General features: G+C 41.8%; 2 protein-coding genes across 3 annotated transcripts in view; one reads left to right on the top strand and one right to left on the bottom strand.

Annotated features, from left to right (window-relative positions):
* relt (RELT TNF receptor) overlaps positions 1-14,843 on the top strand; it is a 29,312-nt gene extending 14,469 nt beyond the window's left edge. Inside the window, exons 2-11 of the mRNA XM_084352062.1 lie at positions 2,125-2,199; positions 2,318-2,410; positions 3,071-3,255; positions 3,643-3,695; positions 3,791-4,045; positions 8,598-8,678; positions 9,088-9,166; positions 11,279-11,659; positions 11,869-11,994; positions 12,495-14,843. Of these exons, the coding sequence (XP_084208188.1) occupies positions 2,158-2,199; positions 2,318-2,410; positions 3,071-3,255; positions 3,643-3,695; positions 3,791-4,045; positions 8,598-8,678; positions 9,088-9,166; positions 11,279-11,659; positions 11,869-11,994; positions 12,495-12,498 (1,299 nt within the window). The 5' untranslated portion in view covers positions 2,125-2,157 and the 3' untranslated portion in view covers positions 12,499-14,843. The remainder of the gene's footprint in view (positions 1-2,124; positions 2,200-2,317; positions 2,411-3,070; positions 3,256-3,642; positions 3,696-3,790; positions 4,046-8,597; positions 8,679-9,087; positions 9,167-11,278; positions 11,660-11,868; positions 11,995-12,494) is intronic.
* A 518-nt stretch (positions 14,844-15,361) lies between these two features.
* On the bottom strand, positions 15,362-21,739 carry p2ry2.1 (purinergic receptor P2Y2, tandem duplicate 1). Of its 2 annotated transcripts, XM_084350521.1 has the most exons (5): positions 21,560-21,739; positions 19,789-20,139; positions 17,566-17,734; positions 16,913-17,258; positions 15,362-16,828 (listed from the first exon to the last, which is right to left on the bottom strand). In XM_084350521.1, exons 2-5 carry the CDS (start codon positions 20,120-20,122, stop codon positions 16,640-16,642), a joined length of 1,038 nt encoding a protein of 345 aa, XP_084206647.1. In that variant the 5' UTR covers positions 20,123-20,139; positions 21,560-21,739; the 3' UTR covers positions 15,362-16,639. The 2 variants fall into 2 exon arrangements, with proteins under 2 accessions (XP_084206647.1, XP_084206648.1); XM_084350522.1 differs by lacking the exon at positions 21,560-21,739 and having other exon boundaries at positions 19,789-20,498.
* Between the last annotated feature and the right edge of the window lie 1,549 nt (positions 21,740-23,288).

Below are 23,288 nucleotides of genomic sequence, written 5' to 3'. Positions count from 1 at the left end.
TGCACACTCTATGATAGAAGGGGCATGTGCTTAGGATGTCAGGGGTGTGTCTGTGGTCCGAGTGGCTGTATAAGACACAGGCAGGTACACTGAAGTCTCCATTCAGCCACACAGACTTGTCAGAGTTTTGTGTCACTTCTCGGACTCCGCAAGTTGATTTTTAGCGTTAACTTTGTCTCACTGTTAGATTTTTTATAGAAGTTTCTGATTTGAAATCTTAATTTTTGTAGCAGTCATTTTTTGAGTTACTTGCCCAAGTTGCACCAAATACGACTTTTAGCAACTGTTCGTGTCGTTTTAGACAGCTTTAGGAAAGTTAGAGCATATTTGCATTTGGTCCTGACTAAGCGTTTGTAGCAGCGTACACAGCATCCTCGCTTAGTTGCCACGGCAACTGTGTCAGTGAGCTGCAAGTCTGGGGTAAGTATGCTGCCCATAATGTTTCCTCCATCTCTTCTTTCTGCTCTTTCTGACTGCTCCGACTGAATACTCCGATGCATTGCCTCAGCTCCTCATCTGCTGCACTCTTTTTTTTATTTGACATGTTCTGAATGCCTCTCATGTTTTCAACTCGGTCAGTGGCTGTTTTACAAGCCTGTTTCGGGGCCAACTAGTCTGTCACTTACACTCTCTCCTTCTGGTTCAAATGTACGAGTGGGAAAAAAAACGTTCTCAACACTGAGCCGTCAATTTTTTGTGTCGTGTGAATCATGTCTATAATTTTGAAAGCAAAAGATCTACGGCATAAAAATTACACGCTGACAGATTGAGGTTTCCCCCTTGATAACACCTCACCCGTCTGAATTCACAATCCCGTAATTGTGGCCACAAATTAGAGTGTAGCGCACACCAAACTGTCTTTTTTTATTTTGCCAGTTATTAACAGGGTGTTAAAGGGTTCACAGTGGAAGCAAATCCATTTTTATGTCAGCACATTTTTATAGCGGTTTGACAAATGTGAGATGTTTCTCCACTACTCTGGAAAGTTAGTCTTTGATTTGTCACTGTTATCACATGTTTAATGGAGCGAGTCAAGCAAATCTGCAGGTCTTGACAATATATCTTGATGATAATTCATTTATTTAGGCTTAAAGTGGCATCGGATTGAATCTTAATCTTCAGCTTGTTGGGTGGACACCCGACCGACTCTTAAATATAAAACATCATCGTCAACGTACATGTACATCGTGTTTCCTTTATGTTACACTGAACATGGGAAACTCAAATCTAGGTGAGCCGGTGTGAGTTTCAGCATGCTATAAATGGACCCAATGGCCATGAAGTTATATTGAAGCATCAGTAAAGGGCAGCAATGAATGCCTCGCCAACCACTTGTTCTGTGTGCCTATGGATATGTATGTATGTATGTGTGTGTGATGTAGGGAGTAATCCTATCTCAAACAGGCTGCCGACTGCAAATAGCTAACTTATGAGATGACAACATTGTTTCTGTGTAACACTATAGTAGCTTCAATGTGGGTCACATATCCAAACACATGACTCATAACTGCAGACCCAAAGCTTTTCCTTTCATTTACTTCAAATATCAGAATATATAATATATTATTGTGTTACATTAATCCTTAAAAAAGTGTTTTTCTAACTCACCTAAATGTAAGTGAACTCCTGGCGCAGGTAATGTCAAGTGTTGAGGCGGCAAATGACTGTGTTGCAGCATGAATAAGTGCTTTAAATGTGCATGTGAGTAGGCACGGCACAAAAATAGCCTCAGGAAAGCCCTGGTTTCTTCAGTCCTGTCCAAAAAAAGGTCCTGATTCACGTTAAATGTTATTTACGGCATTTGCAGCTGCTCCTTACTTCCATGTCAGTCGGTTCACTGCGCTCTGGATAAGTCACAAAAATGACTCAGGTGTTTTTCGCCATGTGAGTGTGTGTGTGGCTTTGTGTGTGACTGTGCATGCTTTTCTACTGTATGTGTGACACAGAAAATGTTTGGCTTGTAATGTCATCAATTTCTGAGGAGACAAAAGTTCTTGGCACTTAATAATAAATTGTGTTTGATAAAAGAGCACAGTTGTGTTGACTGAGGTTGACTTTCATCATGCACTTTACTGTAGATCATGTGATTAACCCTTTGTCCTCCCTGTCCCTTGTCTCCTTCAGATCATATGAACATAGAAGAATACATTGAAGAAGATGAGGAACCACCTTTGCTGCTCAGCTCTTGTCCTTCTCACGGTAAATATGTGTTTGTGTTCAGACCGTGTGGCATGAAAATCATGATTTAAGTGTGTGCTCACAGTTAAACTGCACCTCCACTGATTCATGAGCTTGTGTGTGTGTGTGTGTCTTCAAGGTGCTCGGCTGTGGTGGGACTGCAGCAGTGCAGTGTCGGTGGAGGGAAGGATGTGTGTGTCTGCAGTGCCCTGCTGGCCAGGAGCCGTCAAAGGTGAGATTATAACCTGATAATTACAATGATTGACCCCGCTTTGAGGAGCATTATATCTCTGCTATTGCAATATCTGTTGTTAAGTGCTTTTGTGCTCTTCTTATTTACTTTTTTGTCCCCTAAGACACTGGAAACTTCCCTCCCCCGATGTTCCTTAAATTATCCTCACCTCCCAAACTGTTTTAAAGGTTTTTCACAAAAAAGTTTATTCCCACCAGCTGCAACTACAAATACAGTGAAGCCCCTGGTTAGAGATTTTGTCATTTGATTGCAACTCTAACCTGATAATTTATGTTTAGTGTCACCACAGTCAACATAAATCATGTTGTTTGCTTCCATAAATCAGTGTTTACTGATCAAAAACATGTGTATGTGATATTGCTTTATAACCAAAGGGGGGATTTTTTTCAGTGTGTCTCATGTTGCAGGTTGTACTTATGACGTTATTGTAGATAACATGCTGATACAACATAACTACCATTCATTACTCATGTGTTTGTTCAACAGTCTATGTAGCTTTTTATGTGAACGTATAAAGAAGATACTGTTTTAATTCCAGTTCTAACAGAGACTTATAAGGAGTCATAACTAAAATCTTCCTATTGTGTGTAACTTTGACAGCTCCATCGAGATGTTTCATGATGTTTTCTTTCTTGCCAGGCTTGTGAGCAGATCCAGAGCCCAACGGAGGAAGTGCGATGCCGCTCGTGTCCGACTGGAAGCTTTTCAGACACGTTGGACTCTGAACTTTGCCGTCCACACGCCTCCTGCAAGACCCTCAGCCGTGAGGTTGCAACCCCTGGCACCGAGACCTCTGATGCTGTCTGTGGAGCCTGTCTGGCTGGGTAAGGACTGCCTGTCTGTCTCTCACACTGTCTGTGTCTGTCATACCTGTCTGCTTGTTAATCCGCCCACAGCTGAATTAATCTACAGGCTTGACATTCAAAGAGCTTTGCTCCAACATGTAGCTTGTAAACTTTTATTTGTTCTATATTAATCCCTGTCATTTTCTCTGTGTTGAGAAAACAGGAAAACACCCGCTCACACACACAGAAACACACACACATACACAGGCAGTATGTCATTCACCACAATGGGCAGGCAGCATGAAACACCAAGCAAAATATGCCACAGGCTAAAACCGCTGATTCATTCTTTCATTCTTTTTTTTCCATTCTCCGTCCATCTCTCTAATTATACTCTCCTCTCTTCCTTCTCTTTTCCATCCGCAGGTTTCACTCCACTGCCACAGGGGAAGTTTCCTTCCAAAGTCCCTGTGTGAAAAGTAAGATTGAACCTGCAGCGTTGCGTCTGAAAACTTAAAGATAAGACCATGTTTCTGCTCTTACATCCTGCTCTTCTTCTCGTCCTCTCTCTCAGCATCTGTTCATGTCAGGACGGTCCGCACCGTGGGTAAAGGGCCCTCCAGCGGCGCAGCAGGGCCGGTCAACGGCACGGTGGTACGCAGCGCCGAGGAGAAGACGGCCGAGTACGCCGTGTTCGCTTTGGTGCCCGTCTTCTGCGTGATGGGCCTGCTGGGTATCCTCATCTGCAACATCCTGAAGAAGAAGGGATATCGCTGCTCTGCTGACAAGGAAGGAGGGGATGAAGAGACTCCCACGCCACAGAAAGAAGGTAAGAGAGATGAAATGACAGAAAAAGATTCAGAACGCAAGATGAAATGAAGGGAGGGAAGAAAAGAAGACTAAACTAGTATTTTGTTCAGGTTGTTGTCACGTTCGGCCATAAAAATGCCAAATTAGCACACATGCATGCACACGATGTGGTCAAGTGTTGTTAGGCCCAAAGGCCAGTGTCCCTGCCTGCAGCCACAGTCCATGTTCCTCTCTGTTGTGTCTGCACGCAAGCCTACATGGAAGGCTTTTTAAAATCTTTTTAAACTTTGACCTCGCCGGGGTCATTACATGTCATGCATGCTGTGTTTTCCTAAGCCCGCGCTGTTATTCTTGTCATTTTTCCTATCTGAAAAGGGGGAAGAAAAGCATTCCCATAAACTCCCTCGCCCTGCTTACGTCAGAGACAAACTGACTTGGGTAAACACAGAAAGAAGCATAAAGAGAGGCGTGGGAGGGCAGAGGAAGAGGGAGATCCAGAGGGATGGAGGCGGTATTAACTGAAAGAGTCATATCAATAACTAAATAGAGTTTAGAGAGAGAACACTAGTGAGACAAACACAAATACAGAGGGATCAGGCAATAAAACAAGTGTTGAGTTACCACACCCATTCTCTGCGGTCGCACAGTCTCAGAGTAACATGAGTGCTCTTTAGTCCTGTCCTTTGAGGACTCTTCAAAGACTTGGAGTGAGAATGAAAATCATTTCTTTCCTCTTTGAGTCTGTTCTTGTAAGGCGACAACTCACCTGTGCCAGTCATTACACCTGGTCTGATCTCGATGGTGAAGCAAACACCATCTATATTTTCTGTACAGACCCACATTGACAACAATGTTAGAAGTACACCCGTATCTCCTTTATATTGTGTCCATTGTACTTGATGTGCTGAACCTGTTCTCAGGTTTGTATAGCAGGTGAAACCCTCAAGTCACATGGGAAATGTTATCTACTGTAGCATTTCTCAGATGTGTGGACTTCCTGGTAAGTTTCCACATTAAACGCGTGACATTTACATAAACTGTGTCTGCTATGAGGCGCCTGGATGAATTTTATGGTTGCACAAACTGAAAATGTGAGTCAGAGAGAGTTCATTCAATTCAGCAAGCTCGCTTTTGTGTTCACTTGGTTGCGTCATACAAAACGTGGACGGAGCTTAATGCAATAGCTCATTTGGAAACTATTGAGAAATGCACTTATTTGCTTTCTTGTCAAGACTTAGGTGAGAATATTGATACCACTCTCATGTCGATGCAGCTGCAGCCAGCAGGTGGTTAGCTTAGCTTAGCACAAAGACTGGACACAGGGGGAGACGGCTAGCCTGGGTCTAGCTAGCCAGGCCAGTCTTTCACCAGGTATTCTGCTCCACAGTTGGACACAGTATCCTCAGGGGCTCTGCGTGTATCAACTCCACAGACAGCAAACATGACTGGCACTTACTGTCATTTAGTGTGTAAGCATAAGCAGATTTAAAGGCTAAGCTGGCTTTTCCTTCACTCACCTGATGGTGAGGAAAGCTTGGAGGAAAGCTGTGTGGCGGCCACGCAGCCATACGCAGCGTCAGGCGTCAGGAGCATCAAAGCACAGCTGCCGCCTTGACAGATCCGACTTTCTGTCAGCGCGTCAAGAAACTGTTGACGTTTGCACAACACCTGCTGCTTTGGAGACCTTAATATATCTGTCATGAGGATTTAAAAGCTGCAAACATCAGATTATCCTTTATTCCAGTTACTTATAGTTGCCTATAAAATGCTACTCATGACATCAAATCATCATTATTCTTTATCCAAAAAAGTAAATACATTGCAGAATCACAAAAGAGACTTTAATCATCATCAACTCTCCTCATAAATTTCCGGCATTTGTGAGGACAGACAGAAGTCAAGGCAGCAGCAGTTCTGTCAGTGATCTCTGCCTTTTGTTTTCAGCGTTGCCTTGGTCTCCTCCTCTTCGAGCCCTTTGTTGTGAAACTTAAGACGTCCCTGCACCGAAAGGGAAACTCCCTGAACCCCCCTCCTTCCCTACGCTCTCTTTATCATTCCTCATACTCCCCAATCATCCGATTTCTTGGCTCCCTATCACCTCCTCCCCTTCTCGTCTGAACACGACACTGTGCATCCATCTCTCCTTTCCCAGCCGGATCAATAATTCAATCGAGTCCTCACCTCATGGTTTATGTCTCCTCTTTCTTTCTCCTTGTCTGTCTCATCTCCTTGTTCCCTTCTGGTTCCTTTCTCTATGGTAGAAATGTCCTTAACATTTAATTTAGCTATATGTATTTTCTATAATGAAACCCCTTAGGTGTCAAATGTGTTAATTACAAGAGTGAAAATGATCATTTAAAAGGGCATTCATATCAATGAAAAGGGATTTTATGATTACCTAATTTACTTTTCATCACTTTTAATGAGCTGAAGGCACAATTGCGACCTTGAGGTAAAAATAAAAGAAGCAATATCAATGCTACCATTTTACAAATGTAGCAGTGTCCATTGGAAGCAAGTGACAGCAGCCAGGGTTGTTTTGGGACACCTTATCGCCTCCTCCTTCACCCTCTTGCACAGCAGCTGTGAGGACAGATGATGCAGAGGTGCAGTGATAAAGTGAAAGTCTGCAGGTGTGAGGGAAACAGAACAAAGGACAAGAGAGGGACGCGAAAGCCAAATAAACTGTAAAGTCGACAGGAAGAGGGTAAAGTAAGGAAGTAAAAGACTGCAGTTAAAAAACAGTACGAATAAAAGAATGATCAGAGGGCAGTGGGAGGCTGAGGAAGCTGCAGAGGAAAACTTTCTCTCCCTGCCTCATTCCCTCTTTTGTTATGTAACTCTGCAGTGTGCTGTCTGTCTGTCTGTCTGTGTCTCTGCTGAAGTCCTGACTTGGCTGAGGTGAGAGGTAAACTTCCTACCCCAGCACTTTTCTCATCATCTCCATTCAGGGGGAACACCCACGGGGATGAATTGCAGCAAGGCCAAAGCTTAGCTCGGCAGGGCTAAAATCAGACTCTGCAGAGGTGCAGACAGAGAAAAGTTTGACTGTTGACAGGAAAGCTGAAGGAGGGGAACAGAAAGGGCAAATGTGGAGGTCGATAACACAAGAAATGTCGTGACTTTGTGTTTATGCAGCATGAAGCTCAGTCTGCTCGGCCACAAGGGCAGTTGCTGCAGTTTTGGTAGCTCCACAGGGCTGCTGTGTTGAAACCAGAGGTCAACTTCAACTGAGTTTTTAAATTCGGCTGCTCAAAAGTCAAACGGACTAAACAGATACTCATCTGCAAACAACATGGCTGCCTGGTGTCTTGGACACTGAAACACTGAACTCATGGATCGGACTTTGTTAAAGGAATAAATAGGAGAGAATGAGTGAAATGGACGCCATTATCCTCGCATAGCAACAGCCTCTGTATTGTTACGGCCTAACAACAGCCTAACACGGCTCATGCAAGAAAGAGAAACACACACGGACACAAATGCATTTATACGGCCACATTTTGTTGTGTAACACACAGACACACAGTCACCTGGCATTGGGGGTCTGGTACATTGCACAAATACTGTACACACACACACACACACACACACACAGAGTCCTGTGTGCTTCAACAGAGCTGAATGGAGCGTGATCGCTGAGTGAGCTATTCTGGACCCCCCCCCGTGCCCTCGTCGCACTCCTCTCAGCTGCCTCACTGTGCTGTGCTATTATGGGATGGTCGGGGAGGTTACCATGGAGGCATAGCTATTCTTTGCTGTTCAGTCATCCGCATCCATCCTTATCAGTCCCATCGTGCAGCGGGGCAAAATATCCAAGCCGTGACATGCACTGTGTGAACCGCACTCACTCTCTTTCTGACAGCTGTGAGGGGAAGTTGTCGTGATGGAAATCTGTTTGATGAGAGTGTGTCTACCTGTTTTTATGATTAATAGCCCCAGTAGGACAGATACACAAAAATATGGGTGAACTGCACATTCAATTTAAAATACATGCCAATATATTATTATTATTATTCCAATAAGATAGAAATAAAAGATGGGTAGTTAAAGGCACAATTTGTAAGAATTGGCCACCAGTCGAGTTTTCGTTCTCTTCACCACTCTAAACAGCTGCCAACACGCGGCTTGCTGCTGTCAGCTAGTAAGTTGATGTTGCAGCTAGCGGTCGAGCTCAGACCATGAGGGGAGTGTTGGTGCTGTTTACTATCAGACTATCACCTCTTGACAAAAAAAAATGTCTAGGGGCTAGCTGGTTAGCATGCTAACCTCAGTATATATCTGATATACCTCTCTAACGTAACCCCAACACTGTTATTTCTTCACATTTTGGTGATAATTTAAACGTTTGAACTATGCTGCAGGTATCTTCCACTACATATTAAAATTATACTACTTGTTGATATATGCATATGGCATAGTTTGTACATTGTGTTATATGTATGTAAATACTGTCAAAAAATGTAAATATACTAGTTTTAGAACCTAAAATGCAATATACATTATTATAAAATATATGTCCATTGATAAAGACTAATCTTCTCTGTCTCTGTCCTTTGTGCTCGCTTCAGGTAACAATTGTCCCTACATATCTGATGACCTGAATGAAGACACCATCAGTGTTCTGGTTCGCCTCATTACTGAGAAGAAAGGTAAGAGCTGAGTACAGTAACAGTAATGTCACGTATGTGCTAGTGGTCAGAGCCCTTCATCTCTTGTGGCTTTAGAGGGGAACACAGTGTCATCCCAGTACGTCAGAGACTGTCCCCACTGCTGCAAGCTCAGACTGTCAGCTGCTTTACTTCGGTTAATGTTCGGAATAGAGGGAAATCAATTGATGCATCTGGACTTGTTTTCCCATAAAAGTCAACTCTTCCAATCAATCACTAATAAGCACAAAGATAAATGTCATTCATAAACTTTTAATATGGTCTAAAACACATCTGGGGGCGAGTTTGATCAGTCAAATTTAGAGTATTGATTGGAGCAGATAAAACTCTGCCATCAACATCATTGATTGAGTCTCATCTGAATGTCCGTGTGTGTCTGTGTGTGTTGCAGAAAATGCTGCTGCGCTGGAGGAACTGCTGCTGGAGTACGAGAGCAAACAGATGTCCATAAGCAAAGGCTCGTCAATCAAGTACGAGACCACACACCGTTACGCACACACACACACACAAATCATTACATACTTTTCCTCAGTCATGGTGAAGCTAGGAAAGCCAAGGAAAGTTTGGGTGAAGCGAGGCAGTGAAATCTTTGGAAGGAGGCTCCTGTCGCTGCCTGGCAAGAGGCTCTAATAAAACAAAGTCTAAGTGCTTTTATGGCAGGAGGTTCAGGCAGAGAGAGAGGAGAGAAAACCTTGTCAAAAGTTAGAGAAAGTTGCTCTTCTGAGATGAAAGCAGAAAGCTCTTCAGACGGATGTGGTCCACTAACATCAGATATATCAATCTTTACAATTGCACATAGTTATGAGGTAAACTAATGGAAAATATTTATGACTTGCGTCAAACTCCCAGTAGAGCTACTTTTTTTAAAATAAACATGGTAATGGTTCATATTTTCCATTACAAACTAGCTTTAATTCTTCTTACCATAAATAAAATATACTTCCTCATACTTTAAAGCATCTAGCAGAGGAAATAAGACACTGGTGCTGTGTCCTGTGTCGTATATGTAGCTTAGACATGTATTCTATACCTTGAATGAACATGCATGCCTAAACGTTTTCAATTTATTTGTTCAAAAAGGAAAGTAAAGCATTAAGAGAAGTCATCTCACTGCGGGATTCATTTCCTCAGTGGAGTTCTGGACTGAGCTGACACTTGGCAGTGACTCACCCCCACATGTTTGAAGTGATTGTCTGACACACTTGTAACCGCTGTCTCTTGAGTCATGAGGCTGAAACACCCTCTCTGTCACTAAGCTCATTGGCTGTCACGTAACTCAAAGTCACACCATTTACACGACCGAGTGTAGCTGTGGCTGGAAATTTGGTTGTAATCTGTGGCCGTCGAAAGATTGCTGCAGTAGTTAGAGGTTAATCTAACAAGTCCAGCAACATGTTGCTTCAGACCGCAGTGAGTGTTTGGACTGCTGTGTAAACTAACGCTGGCCGGAGATGACACTGAAGAATCATTTGTCATCTTTGTACTCCAATTTACAGACCAAGCTTCTCCCACAGAATCAATTAAGTTCAACTTATCTCACAATATTACATGTTGGTAAATGTCCCCAGTGCACTCTACCACGGATGCCACATCCACAATAATGAGAGGTGACAGAGGCCTCTGGCAGTGTTCTGCTGCTCAATGGGCTGCTGTAACATGTGATCTTTAGATTCGAGAACATTCTGACACACAGGCGCGATATGCACCGAAGTCTGGAAAGCTTTCAGGTCCTGTGTGTGTGGTGGGAGGTTCTGGGGTTACTACAGGTCACCCACTAACTAATATAACACAGGGACACAGCTGCATTCATCGCTTTAGCTCTGCCTTTCTCTATACAAAATAACAATGGAAAGAGCCCAGGGTGCACAGAGCACTTTTACATTTTAATTCTCAATTTGTTTTCCATTTAGACAGTCACACTGAACAAAGGCAGTGTTTGTAAGCAGCTAGCCCTGGCCCATCCTGTCTCGTCATAACACTTTGTACCTCAAGTTCCACCTTCCACAAGCTCTCTTAGCTTTTCAGTAACTAAAATAAACCCAAAATCTGAACTAAGACCAGCTTAACTTCTGTCAACACATTGTAAAAGACTCTTCATCTGACAGAAACAACATAAAACATACCAAAACCAGCTTGGTTAGTCTTTCCATTGATCCAACAAGCATACACTCTGGTTTGGTTGAAATAAACCCCTTAATTCACAGAGTTTGATGTGAAACTATTCTGGCTAGCTGCAGGGCTAACTGAGCTAACCAGCTAACAGAACACAGTTAGTTTCAAGTGCTTTGCTGCCCCCCTATTTGTTTGGAGTATGAATTCAACAGGTGGCAAATTCTTATATATCACACTTTTAACTATCTATTAAGAGGCCCTATATAGGACCAAGATGAGGGAACCAGTGTGTGTTTTTCGTGCATATGCGTGTGTTCAGAAATCATGAGGGGTATGTGATCACAGATTATACTTTACAATGAATGGAATAAAAAAAAAAATCCCCTTTATCTTGACTAATTTGAATGTAAAAACGCCTGAAAAGTGTTTAAATGTATCTAATCAGTTTCACTCCTTCCTCTTCCTCCCAGGTTCCCCATGCTGTCTCCCCTGTCCGCGTTCCGCTCCCTCCCCAGGCTGTGCCCCCATCAGTCCCATCTCCACACCATCTCTGGCCTCTCGGGCCTGGCCCCCAAACACGGCTACCGCTGCACCCGCTGCGCCCAGAGAAAATGGCCCGCTGTCCTCATCCCTCCCCTGGACTCCCTGAAGGATCCCCTGAAGCCCCCTCAGAGCCTCATCCTGCCCTCCCTGGACACATCCAAGGACCAGCAGAAGAGACCCCTGCTGGGCGGAGTGTTTGTGGACACCCACCATACACAAGCTGCTGTGCCAAATACTGTAGAAAAAGTGGAAGGAAATGAAGTGAAGGAGAGGAAGGAGGGAGAGCTGACGGTGCTGTCTGTGGGGAGGTGAGCCACGGCCTTATTGTTTCATAAAACATCACAATACATCATTCACCGCTGACATGTTCACATTTTACCACACTCCAGATAAGTTATAGAAATGCTAGAGCCATCTGTAAACAATGGGCTACAGGCTTTTGAATATAACAAGTTTATATATAAACTACCATGTTATCTGAATCTAACAGTGATCTTATCTCTTGCTCGACTGACAGGTTTCAAGTCGCCCAGATCCCTGAGCACAAACCCGTCGTCGTGGAAACCAAGACATCATCCCAGGAGCAAAGAAACTCCCTGTTTGGAGGGAAATCTTTCTGTTCCTCATCATCCGGCATCAGGAGGTACAACGCACACTTCCTTCCCTCCTCTTGCTGTAATCGCGTCTCTCCTTCCACTTCTCTCTCTATTTTCTTCCACACTTAGGAGTTAAAGTGCTGCAAAGTGGTTTGAGATCATCAACGCTGAATAATGTAGTCTGTTTCACTGGGAGAGGAAATGACAGACAGCATGATCAGTTTATCAGACGAGCAGAGAGTTTCTGTGAAATGACTTAGGAAATGAGTTTCTTCTGTTTCCTCTGGTCCTCTCGTGCACATGTTCCTGCGCTCTCTGAATCAGCATGATTACCGTAAGCATGTGGCCCGGCCTATTGTCAGAACCATCTGGTGAATTTCAAAAGAATCTCTTAAGTAGGCAATCATCTGTGCATCAAATCAGCCCAAATGATTGAATAACGAGATGCAAGTGCTTCGAGAAGGCTAAAGAGTTTCCCTCCTTCTTTCATTCTGTGCTTCACATGCTCATCCTGCCACCTCCCTGACATTTTGACTCCCTCTTCCAGGTGAAGAGACAGAGAGACAGTGTACGATATCACTACCTCGCTGAAGATGATCTCATCGTTCGGTGACGACCTGACAGCCGGCGTGGAGGGTGTTTCAAGACAACTGACACCAAAAAAGACACAAGAACCACCTCCTGCTGGAAGAAGTTGTTCCTATTCACACGATAAGGGGATTATTACAACTGTATTTATTATTATATAAACAAACATTGTACTTTACAGATGTATCATAGAAGTTCAACTCAAAGGGCAGAGTGGAAAGTGATGACAAACACCTGACACTAGAAGGAAGGAGGAGGAGGAGGAGAAAACTCTGAGCTCCTGTATTTGTGCTTCCATGTAAAAAACATAAACGCAGGGGCAAAACCACACATGGGCTACATAGAGTACATGTAGACTGACACATCTACATATGCACACTTTTGCTTATGCGCCCATTATAATAGACGCATAGTTTTTCTTGTGTACAGTGAAGTGAGGACTACACCACTGTGGAATACATTACTGACAAAATGACAGCAGTGAGACTGAAACAAACAAGTGTGTATGTTAAAAACAGAAGAAAATGTCTTCAATCAAGTCCCGTATGACTAAGAAGGCTTTCAAATAGCAAATATAGCTCAGCTGACATAAAATATCTATTTTGGGTCATATGACACTTGATTAAAGACCACAGTAGCACTACAGTAAGTATTACGTGGAGGAAAACGTTATCAAATTCAACATTTTTTTGTTTTCTAATATTTTTTATATATAGTTAAGTGATCTAGCTTCTCTTCTGCTCACATGGGAACTGCAGGTGGGTGGAGGTTTCAGGCCTTGTAGATGTTGAATGTAATCTTAACAGAAGAAGCTCACTGCAGTTTGAGAAACATTCATTCAGCATTGGCACCTCACCTGCAGTCAGCTTTGACTTAACATTTGTAACTTTTAGGCTCTCGATTAGGTCCTAGTAGGTGATCAGGGACCAAAATGTGCTCTTAAAGGAGACCTATTATGTTTTGTTTTTATTTTTAAGTCTGCACCAACAGAAGCTCCTCTCTCCCACTGAAAACACTGCCCCTGAAACGCCTCCTCAGTTGTTCCGCCTTTATTTCCGTGACTTTGTGACATCACACTACGTCACCATGTCACATATTTGCATAACATACGCATAGCAGCTAGTTTGGCATGTAAGAAATGATTTAGCACAGCTGCCCTGTTGTTGTAAGTGGTGCTGGGTCAGGCTTGTGTAGGCTGACCAATCAGGGCAAACTGGGTATTCAGGAGGCGGGGCCTTAAAGAGACTGGAGCTAAAACAAAGCGTTTCAGACAACATTGAACATTAAAAGCATGTAAACCAATATAGTAGTAGCTCAATGTAAAATTATAAACCTAAAAATGAGCAGAATATGTCTCCTTTAAAGTTGGCCCCAATACTGTATCACAGCATTTCTTTTAAACAACACTGCATCCCAATGGCAGTTAGAGGCTGCAATTGTCATTTGAGACCTGGGCTGAAAAATATAGAAGGGCAGATATCACTTTTTTTGAATAGAGCATGTAAATGAATGTACATATGTAAATATGGGTGGGTGTAGAAAAACAGACCATACCTGGCTTTTATAATTTTAGCAAACAGTATGTATGAGGTGAGAGATGCTGCACCAATGAGAGAAACACATATCAAATCCATCGATCAAAAACTGCTAGACTCTGTCACGCATCATGCATATCAGCTTAAAATCAACATGATAGATACAGAAATATGATTTTCATTTGAGTGCAACATTTCAGTGTTTTTCTTTTCTAATCATGAACTTTTAAAAGTCCTGCACACACATGCAGCATACAAATCCAGACTCCAGTTATGCAATCTTAATAACTGTAAGAAACCACTCCCACTTACACACACACACACACACACACACACACGCACACATATTTATTTTTTATTGTTTAATTAAATAAACCAACCAGCGGCTGCAGAGGATTAGTGGTTAAGATGCCTCAAAGTCACTGCAGCTCAGTTGGCTTCAGTTTACATCCTCGTGGGTTTTTAAAGAGTGTACTATAATCATCGAGCTACTCATTTTCAATATTTCTTATTATGTCGTTATGAGGAATATGACAGCGTGTCTGGAGGACTGGATATTTATTGTTTGCAGCAGTTACATGTTTTCATTTGATCTGTTTTTATGACTATTCTTGCTCTCATTAGGATTATTATTATCATTATTACATGTTTGACATGCTGAAGTGTTGCTGATAGAAGGGAAGGATTTAAAGAAAACATTCATCTCATCAAGTTTGTAGATTGCATTTATAATATTACATTTTTCTGTATGATGTTTTTACTCTTGAAATAAAGAAGAGGTGTATTTTAAATGTGGTCTTGTTTGCCGTTATTACTGCGAACAAACTGTATAATAATGTGGCTTTTTCTGTGAATGTGTCAGGTGTGGGTCTGTGTAATGGGAGCTAAGACTCCTGATGCTTCATCAGCCATAGCCTTGTTTGTAAGGCAGTACAACCCCCTAGTGGTGGTTTTGTTTCACATGACAAAAGGACCACCGATTACGTAAACCAAGTGAAGCCAACACCAATGAGATTACTCTTCCCACAAATTACAGTTAAACTCATAACCAATTGGCTGACATTTCAAATACCCAGACAGCTGCTCAGAGAGCGTATGGTCCAGAGACAAAGATAACATGTGAACTAACATTAAAGGATGAACTGTTGTAAATGTCTTGCATAATGACAGTGAGACTCATTCTACAGCCATAATGCAATAATTATATTTTACTTGACACAAATGATATCATCCAGATTAAACAAAAGCATTCTGGTCCAGGAGACAAATAATGAGAAGTATCACCACAATGTACTGCATATATTATAGATGTTTATTATGTTATTTTTTAGTTCCTTCACATTTTATGACACAAAGTGACACACACACACACACACAAACATATACTTCTCCAGGAGATTCAAAACAATCTTCACCCAAAAATGAAAATGTAGTCACGACCTACGCCGATGGCATGTCAGGTGAGGATTTTGGCTTTAAAAAAGATGGATGCTGGACGAGCTGTGAGGAGCCATATCATGTTTATTTCTAGTTGTATTTTTAAAGCAAGTCCCCATCTACTTCAGTTCTTCAGGAGAATGCTACAGCGCTTTTTTGCTGTGAAGCTCCAGAAATGTTTTGTGGACCATGAAACTTCACTAAAACGTTCCATCGGCGTGGGGTTGAGTAGATGATGACTGAATTTTCATTTTTGTTTGAACTTAACCTTTAAAAGCCTGTAAGTGGCCAAACATCTGAGCCCTCTTCACCTGATGTGTGGCTTAAAGACGTCCAAACATCAGGTGCTCTAGTCGTCCAGTAAACTAACACTACGGGTGAACAGGGTAAGAAAACAAACAAAAGAAAAACATGAAACATCCCTATTTAGTTATTTGCATTAAGACATTTGTGTTTGTATTATTTGTTTAAAAATGCAAACAAGGCTTTCCAATTAAATAGGTGCTAATTTGCATTTCAGAACAGAAATCTGGACTAAATAAACACCTAAATGTACTGTATATTTTGGATGATTTGATGACATGTTATGGGAGCCAAACAGCCCAAAATCTCAAATTTGACCAATGCTTGTTGTCACCTGTGGGCGACACTACAGGAGATAACAAGCACTTAACAAAAAACACAGCAGTGGAGCGTCATATAATTTAGTTTCTCACTTTACATTCAAAAATAACAAACAATATAAACTCAAGAAATCCTTTAAAGGCTTCTAATTCCTCAGTTCAGGAATATGCTACATGATTTAGATTTTTATTTATAACCTTCAGCCGTCGTCTACTGTATATCTGATTTTTTTCTAATCTGAACATTCACCCTTTCTGGTTATGGATGGAAATCTGAATGCTGTGTTGCTCAGCTGTACTTTTTTGACAGTCCAGTTGGGTTTTAAAGTTTCCCTGGTTTTAATTTCACACTTGCTTCTTCATGGGGAGATTCCAACCCTCAGGGGTCCTGTGTTTGCTGCACAGACAGCTGGTGGATATTGAAGATTGAAAAGTCTACTCTTGAAGAAAGCACAAACCATGTCCCCACAACCTTTTGCATCTTTACCAATGTAGATTGAGGTATTGGATCAGAGTTGCGTTGTCTCATTCACACTTGATGATTTCAACTTGGACAACTTCATCTTCTTGGTGAGGTTACTGCGGACGTCCTGCCCAGCCAGGAAGTAAAGTATGGGGTCTATACAGCTGTTGGCGCTGGCAAAAGGTCGGGTCACCTTGTAGGCCACACTGGAGGCTTCCAGCAAACTACAGCTGATCTGATGAACACATACAAATTACACACTTGAGCTTTTAAAGTAACACATTTGTTATAAAATAGTGTGTAGAGTGTTGGTCCTCACCTGTGCTGGATTGACCTGCCTTAGGTATCTGAACGAGTAGTAAAGACTCCTAGTGAGGTGGAAAGGGAGGAAGCAGAGCATGAACGCTGCCAGCACAATGATGATCATCTTCACTGACTTCTGCTTCATACGCTGGGCTGCCAGGCCCCCTCTCTCTCCCTCGGCTCCCCCTTCAGAACCCCAGCCAGGCTCCAGAAGTTTCCGCACCATGAGCCCGTAGCACACCATCACCACCATGAAGGGCACAGCAAACATGAGAACTGACACGACTGAGCTGTACACCAGGAAGTCATCAAAAAGCTCCGGGCTAGTGGTGTCGTAGCAGACCCGCTCTGTGTCCACATCCCTGGCACAGGAGGTTAAAATAAATTGGCATTATTAAATGTTACTGCTTCCTTGTTTGGCATTGAAGCACATAAAAAGAGATAGGAGGAAATAAAATGTAAATTTGTAGCCAGCAGGTTGGTTGTTTATTCGAGGGTGTCCCATTAAAGCACGAGAAGATAAGGCACTTGGCAAAATTGGCATCCCACAAAAATCAATAGACCGCAGTTAAAAACACTTTCAGATCAGTGAAAAGGAGTATTAACTAAGTGAAGGAGGAATAAAGGGGAAAAGACAGAAAGGATGAGAGTTATGCAAATTGAAATCACCTAGTTCGTGAGAAGTAGAGGACGGGTGCCTGGCAGAATAAAACACAGGCCCACACTGCCACAGATACCAGCCTGGCCCGACGAGCGCTGACCCAGTACAGGGAGCGCACTGGATAGCAGATGCCGACAAAGCGGTGCAAACTGATACAGCACAGGAAGAGAATGGAACCTGCCGGAGTGATAGATGTTTAATACGAGCTTTTTCATACTGCACTTAAAACCAAAATCAATTTCAACCATATTAGTTAGCGTTTTAGCTATCAGTATGTATTTCATGTCAATTTGTGTCTCATTGTCAGATCATACATACAATACAAATCATATATGAATTTGTATTGTGTCATACCAAATTGTATATCTACGGAAGCCCTAAAGGGCCATGCATTCATACATTTTATTTCCTCCGTCTTCCTGTGATAACGAGTTAATTTCATTTGTTTTCTCGAGATCTCGAGTTATCATCTCGAAATAACAACTGCCATTTTCCCGAGATAACGGGATAATTTTCTCGAGATCTCGAGATAACGAAACTTTGTTTTCTCGAGATAACGATATAATTAATTCGAGATGTCGAGATAATGACTGTGATATGATAGGCCTGAGATTTCCATCACACACAAGTGGCATGGCATGCTGACCGATGTCAGGCCTTGATTGAAAAGATATGTGACGCGGTGATCGATATGCTCCTGCTCCTCTGACATTGCTAACCTGAATGATGTTTCCTGCAATTATTTAATATACTACACTATCGTTTTGTTTTCTCAAGATCTCAAATTAATTATATCGTTATCTCGGGAAAACAAAGTTTCGTTATCTCGAGATCTCGTGAAAATTATCCCGTTATCTCGGGAAAACGGCAGTTGTTATTTTGAGATAATAACTTGAGATCTTGAGAAAACAAATTAAATTAACTCGTTATCACGGGAAAACAGAGGAAATAAAATGTATGAATGCATGGCCCTTTAGGGCTTCCGTATTATATCAATGTAAATACATACATTTAACATATTGATGATAAAATGAACTTCAACTTGAAAAAAAGTTTGTTGTATTGCAACCTGCTATTCTTCAATGCATTATGTAGCCTGTTTTTTATTGTATCATATCATATTGAATTTTGTTGTAATATATTGTACCGCGACGTATCGCATTGTAGCCTACTGAAGGGCAGCCTAATGTAGCATGTTGCTACGTACAGTAGGATGGTGTACTGTAGCCTAATATTGTGCCGCCTAGTGTAGAGAATGTTATCGTAGTGTATAGCATGTTGTGTCTGGTCATATTGTATTTTAACATAGTGTATCATATGCTAGCCTAGTGTAGCGTAGCCTAATGTAGCATATTTTACCTTAGCATATTGCATTGTAGCCTAGTGTAGCTTATTGTATGGTAGCATATAGCATGCCATGTTATGTCTTATTGTATATTACCAAAACATATCATATAGTTGCCTTACGTAGCATAACATAATTGAACCGTACTGAAGCGTAGCGCATTGTAGCCTAGCCAAGTGTAGTGTATCATATTTTTCTGTAGTGTAGCACATTTTAGCCTATTGTATTGTGGCATATAGCGTGTCGTGTCATATCATATTGTCTTTCAATAGTGTTAACCTAGCCTAATGTTACATCTTCTACTGTACACTAGCATAGCATATTGTAGCCTAATATTGTGCAACCAAGTGTAGACTACCGTAGTGTATAGCATGTTGTCTCTATTCATGTTGTATCTTAGCTCAGTGTTTCGTGTGGTAGCCTAGTGTAGTGTTCCCTAATGTAGTATATAGTATATTGTACTGTACTGTAGCATAGCCAAGTGTGTCATGTCACAATGAACGTACAGTATGGTATATTGTACCCTTATATTGTGCAGCCTAATGTGGAGTATTGTATTGTAGCTTGTTGTGTTTAGTAGCTTAGTGTAGCATGGCCTAATTGTACCATACCGTAGCACATTGTAGCCTAGCATTATGTGGCCTAGTGTAGTGTATTGTAGCCTATCATAGCGTAGTGTGTTTTGATGTATCTTATCATAGCGTACCATGTTGTATCATATCAAATTGTGTTGTATTGTGTTCCTTATTGGGTCACGTCATGTCATCTTGTGTGTTGTTGTTGTGCATTATACTATATTGCATCAGATGTTATCCACATGTGCCATAACTGTACCATATCTGTTTTTCGCTGTATTCAATGGTTATGTACCATTGCACCACTGTACCATATAAGTTGGCGTAAAACAGGAAGCGTATGAGCTTGCAGAGCGGTTCACTGAAGGGCCAGTCGTTCTCATCCGCGTAGTAATAGATGAGGAAGGGCAGCGTGAGGACGTAGAGAGTGTCACACATCGTCAGGTTGAACATGTAGATCGTGGAGGGCTTCCAACGCTTAGTGCGGAACACAATCACATACAGCGCTGTGGCGTTCAGCGCCAGGCCGACCAAAAAGACCAGGGCATAGCTGACAGGAAGGAGGATATATTTAAAATCTTCATCAAATTTACAGTAGAAGGCACTGACATTGAGGAAGTCGGTGTCGTTGTCAAAGGTGGCCATCTTGATTGTGAGAACACCTGAGGAACAAATAGGTAGAAAAGGATAGATTATGAATATGGAATATGAGTATGGAGACACCGGAAATGCCCCAAGTCATTCGCTCTGGCATGCCTCAGCAGCGCAGTCCAGTATAAGTCATCCAGTCCTCAAACATAATTGACCGGCTCGTTTCACAATCAAATTTTCACACTCCAGTTTATAGCATGAGTCATCCCATTTTGGAGTCATTGTGCATTTCACAGAAAGTAAATCATCTTAAGGCTGACTTTTAATCGCCTTTTTCTCTCTGAGTGGGTGGTTGAGTAAACGAGAGAAGAACTGGGAGAGAAGAGGAAACTTGAATGGTAATCATAGCTGATTTTCATAAGCTATCTTAAATCCGTTTCTGGCTGAATGAATGAACAAGTGTACGAGTAATTGTGCAAATATAATAAGATGTGGGTTTTAAGGCTAAACATATAGGGTAGTACTATATGCTGTATGTAATAATGCTACTGTTTCTACCACCCGGCTCAACCGGTTTCCTTAATGAGACAGTATGACACCTTGACACCATTTCTCAGCAGATTATTGACACACTTATTAGCCTAACTGCCTCCACTTTCCCTTATAGCTCTAAATATTTTAGCAAATCTGAGCTGCAGAAGATACAAAGACTCGCACAGTCTTGTGTGGCAACAACTTTTAAGTGCAGCTGTGCTCTCGCGCAGAAAAACAACACTCATTCTGGCACTTTGCATGTCAAAGTTTTCCAAAACCTCACGGCTGTGTGGAGGGAGAGACAGCCGAATAACTTTTTAACTCAAACCAGACCTTGTTTTGAGACCCTGTTCAAACCTTTCTTTCTGCTTTACCCGCTTGCATGCATGCTACATTGTCTTGCTTAACTCTACTTTTCTCTTCTGCTACAAACCTGTTTACCTTACATGCTCAAGTTGAAACCAGTCATGTGTACACCTGTGACGTTACATGGCGCCTCAAAAGCTTACATGCAAATAAGACGGTAAATACCACCAGACTTACTTTTTTCTCCGTTGGCTGAGAAGTTAACCTACAGCTCTCTCTCTGACATTATTTTCCCTTTCTGAAAACACTGTGACCTGCTCGCCCTGTACCCTTTGCTCTTTTTTCTCCTCAAAACATCTGCAGGTTGAATTTAACAGATAGCAGACCTGAGACAGAGGGGCCCCCTTTGTACTCCCTCAAATTCTTCTGTCCTGCTGTGTGCATGCCATACTGAACAGTGCACAACTTACTACTCAGCATCATCGAAGTGTGCTTTGGCAACACAAATAAAATAAATCCAATTGAACTGAATTGAATAAGTAGCCTGTGTTTTTTTAAATTAGTTGTGCAAAAGTATCCACACTGGCCCCAATAAATATACTAAAGCCCCTTCCCCCATAGACAAAACCCATATATCATGAAATTACTCACAAGGTATCGTCTTTCAGAGGCTGTCCCGTGTCCACCAGTATCCTCAATCTTACGTGTCGAATCAGTGTGTATCTGAGTATCTCGTTGATGGCTGAATGCGTTCCTAAGATACCTGAGTGGTTGAAAGCTTGCAGAGGTGTGAGCCTGTCTGACAAGCTGCAGCCTGTATACAGTGCGTCAGCGGTTGGGCCTGAGGCTGTTGGTCTGCCTGTTGGCCAAACCGCCAGTAACACGAACAAGACTTTCACCACCTTGAACTAATCAAATATTTATTTTTTTTCCCAACTAAGCAAATTCAGATAGTTGTTATTGTGAAAAATGTAAAGAACAGAGGTAGTTCTAAAATCCCATTGGGGCGAATGCATGCTATCATTACTATAGGTAATAGTTATAAGAGAACAATTTCTTGTTATTTCTTTCTTTCTTTCTTTCTCTATTCAAATTCACAGCTATGGCTTCATAAAAGTCATTTACACTTCACACTGTCTCCACCACTTTTTGAAATTACCAATTCCATCCGCTTTTAAAATTATTGATTTAAATGTGCTAAAAGTTATTTTTAATGCACCATTATGCATTTTACGATCCCCTCCCCTAAAATTGCATATGCTATAAACCATTTTAAAATGTTTTTTTTTTTTTACATCTTAGCCTTTATGTCTCCACCCCTTTTAACACAAAGTGATGCGATTTTGTCAGCAAGGATTGAGATGCAATCAAAAACATTAAAATATGGTCTTTGTGTGTGTCCTTCAACAAAATACAGTGGGCCTGACAGTCGTACTGATGAACAACATGACTTTCAACCCATGAAGTTTCAGGAAGATATACCATGTGTTAGATGAACTACTGTCTCTGCTCCTTTTTGCACTCTGAGTTGAGGTCCTTGAGTTTTTACTTTAAAAACTTCTTACCTTAGTATGGCCTGAAGCTGCTCCTAAGAGGAATCATAAACCAAAAGCATCCTGGCTGGATCCTCACAAACTCAATGTGTTCCAACATTCGCCGTAGGCCATTTTCCTTTTGCCACTGGCACAATGTTATGTGTGTTTGTTTTCTGTGAATGCAAGTGTTGGAGGAAAGGTGCGAAGGAACACTTAATGTCTTACCTGCTCCAGAAACTCTGTATATCAATGATTACACAGCCCTTAACCTTAACCTTGGCCATGGCACGTAGGAGGCATGAGTTAAAAAACTTTTTTTGTAAGACAGTGTTACTCCGAAAACTGGCCAACCATGTAACAATATGCTGTAGTTTGGCATTAGTGGCACGAGTAATGTGGGTAGAAGTGTTTCTGGGCAACGATAACAATGACTGCAATTGTTCACATCAGTAACAAGTGTTGACCTTGAGAGGTTTTGGCAATGTCAATTTCGACTTAACAGGGGCTAACACATATCTATCTATCTATCTATCTATCTATCCACACCTCGCACACAAACCTACATATGCAGGCTGCACAAATGCATGCGGGCCCTTTATCAAACCAGCTGCTGCTGGTGCCAACTCATTACAAGGGTTTCAGACACCCTCCCTTTGTAATGTATTCCTTTAATTGTTCACTCAGCACCCACTTTGAATGAACCCAATGACCCCATTTTATCCCGTCTACTCGCTGATACCCCGTGGATTTTTTTTTTAAAGAACACAATAGCCTACTATGAATAATTTTGAGTGTCTGATATCACATTCAATTTCAGCTGATTTAGTATGATAGGTTAATAAAAT

The sequence above is a fragment of the Pagrus pagrus genome (genome assembly GCF_965226575.1).
Source record: "Pagrus pagrus genome assembly, chromosome: 4".
Classification (NCBI taxonomy): Eukaryota; Metazoa; Chordata; class Actinopteri; order Spariformes; family Sparidae; genus Pagrus; species Pagrus pagrus.
Note: the sequence above shows the minus strand (reverse complement) of the source record. Positions and strands in the feature narration are given on the sequence as shown.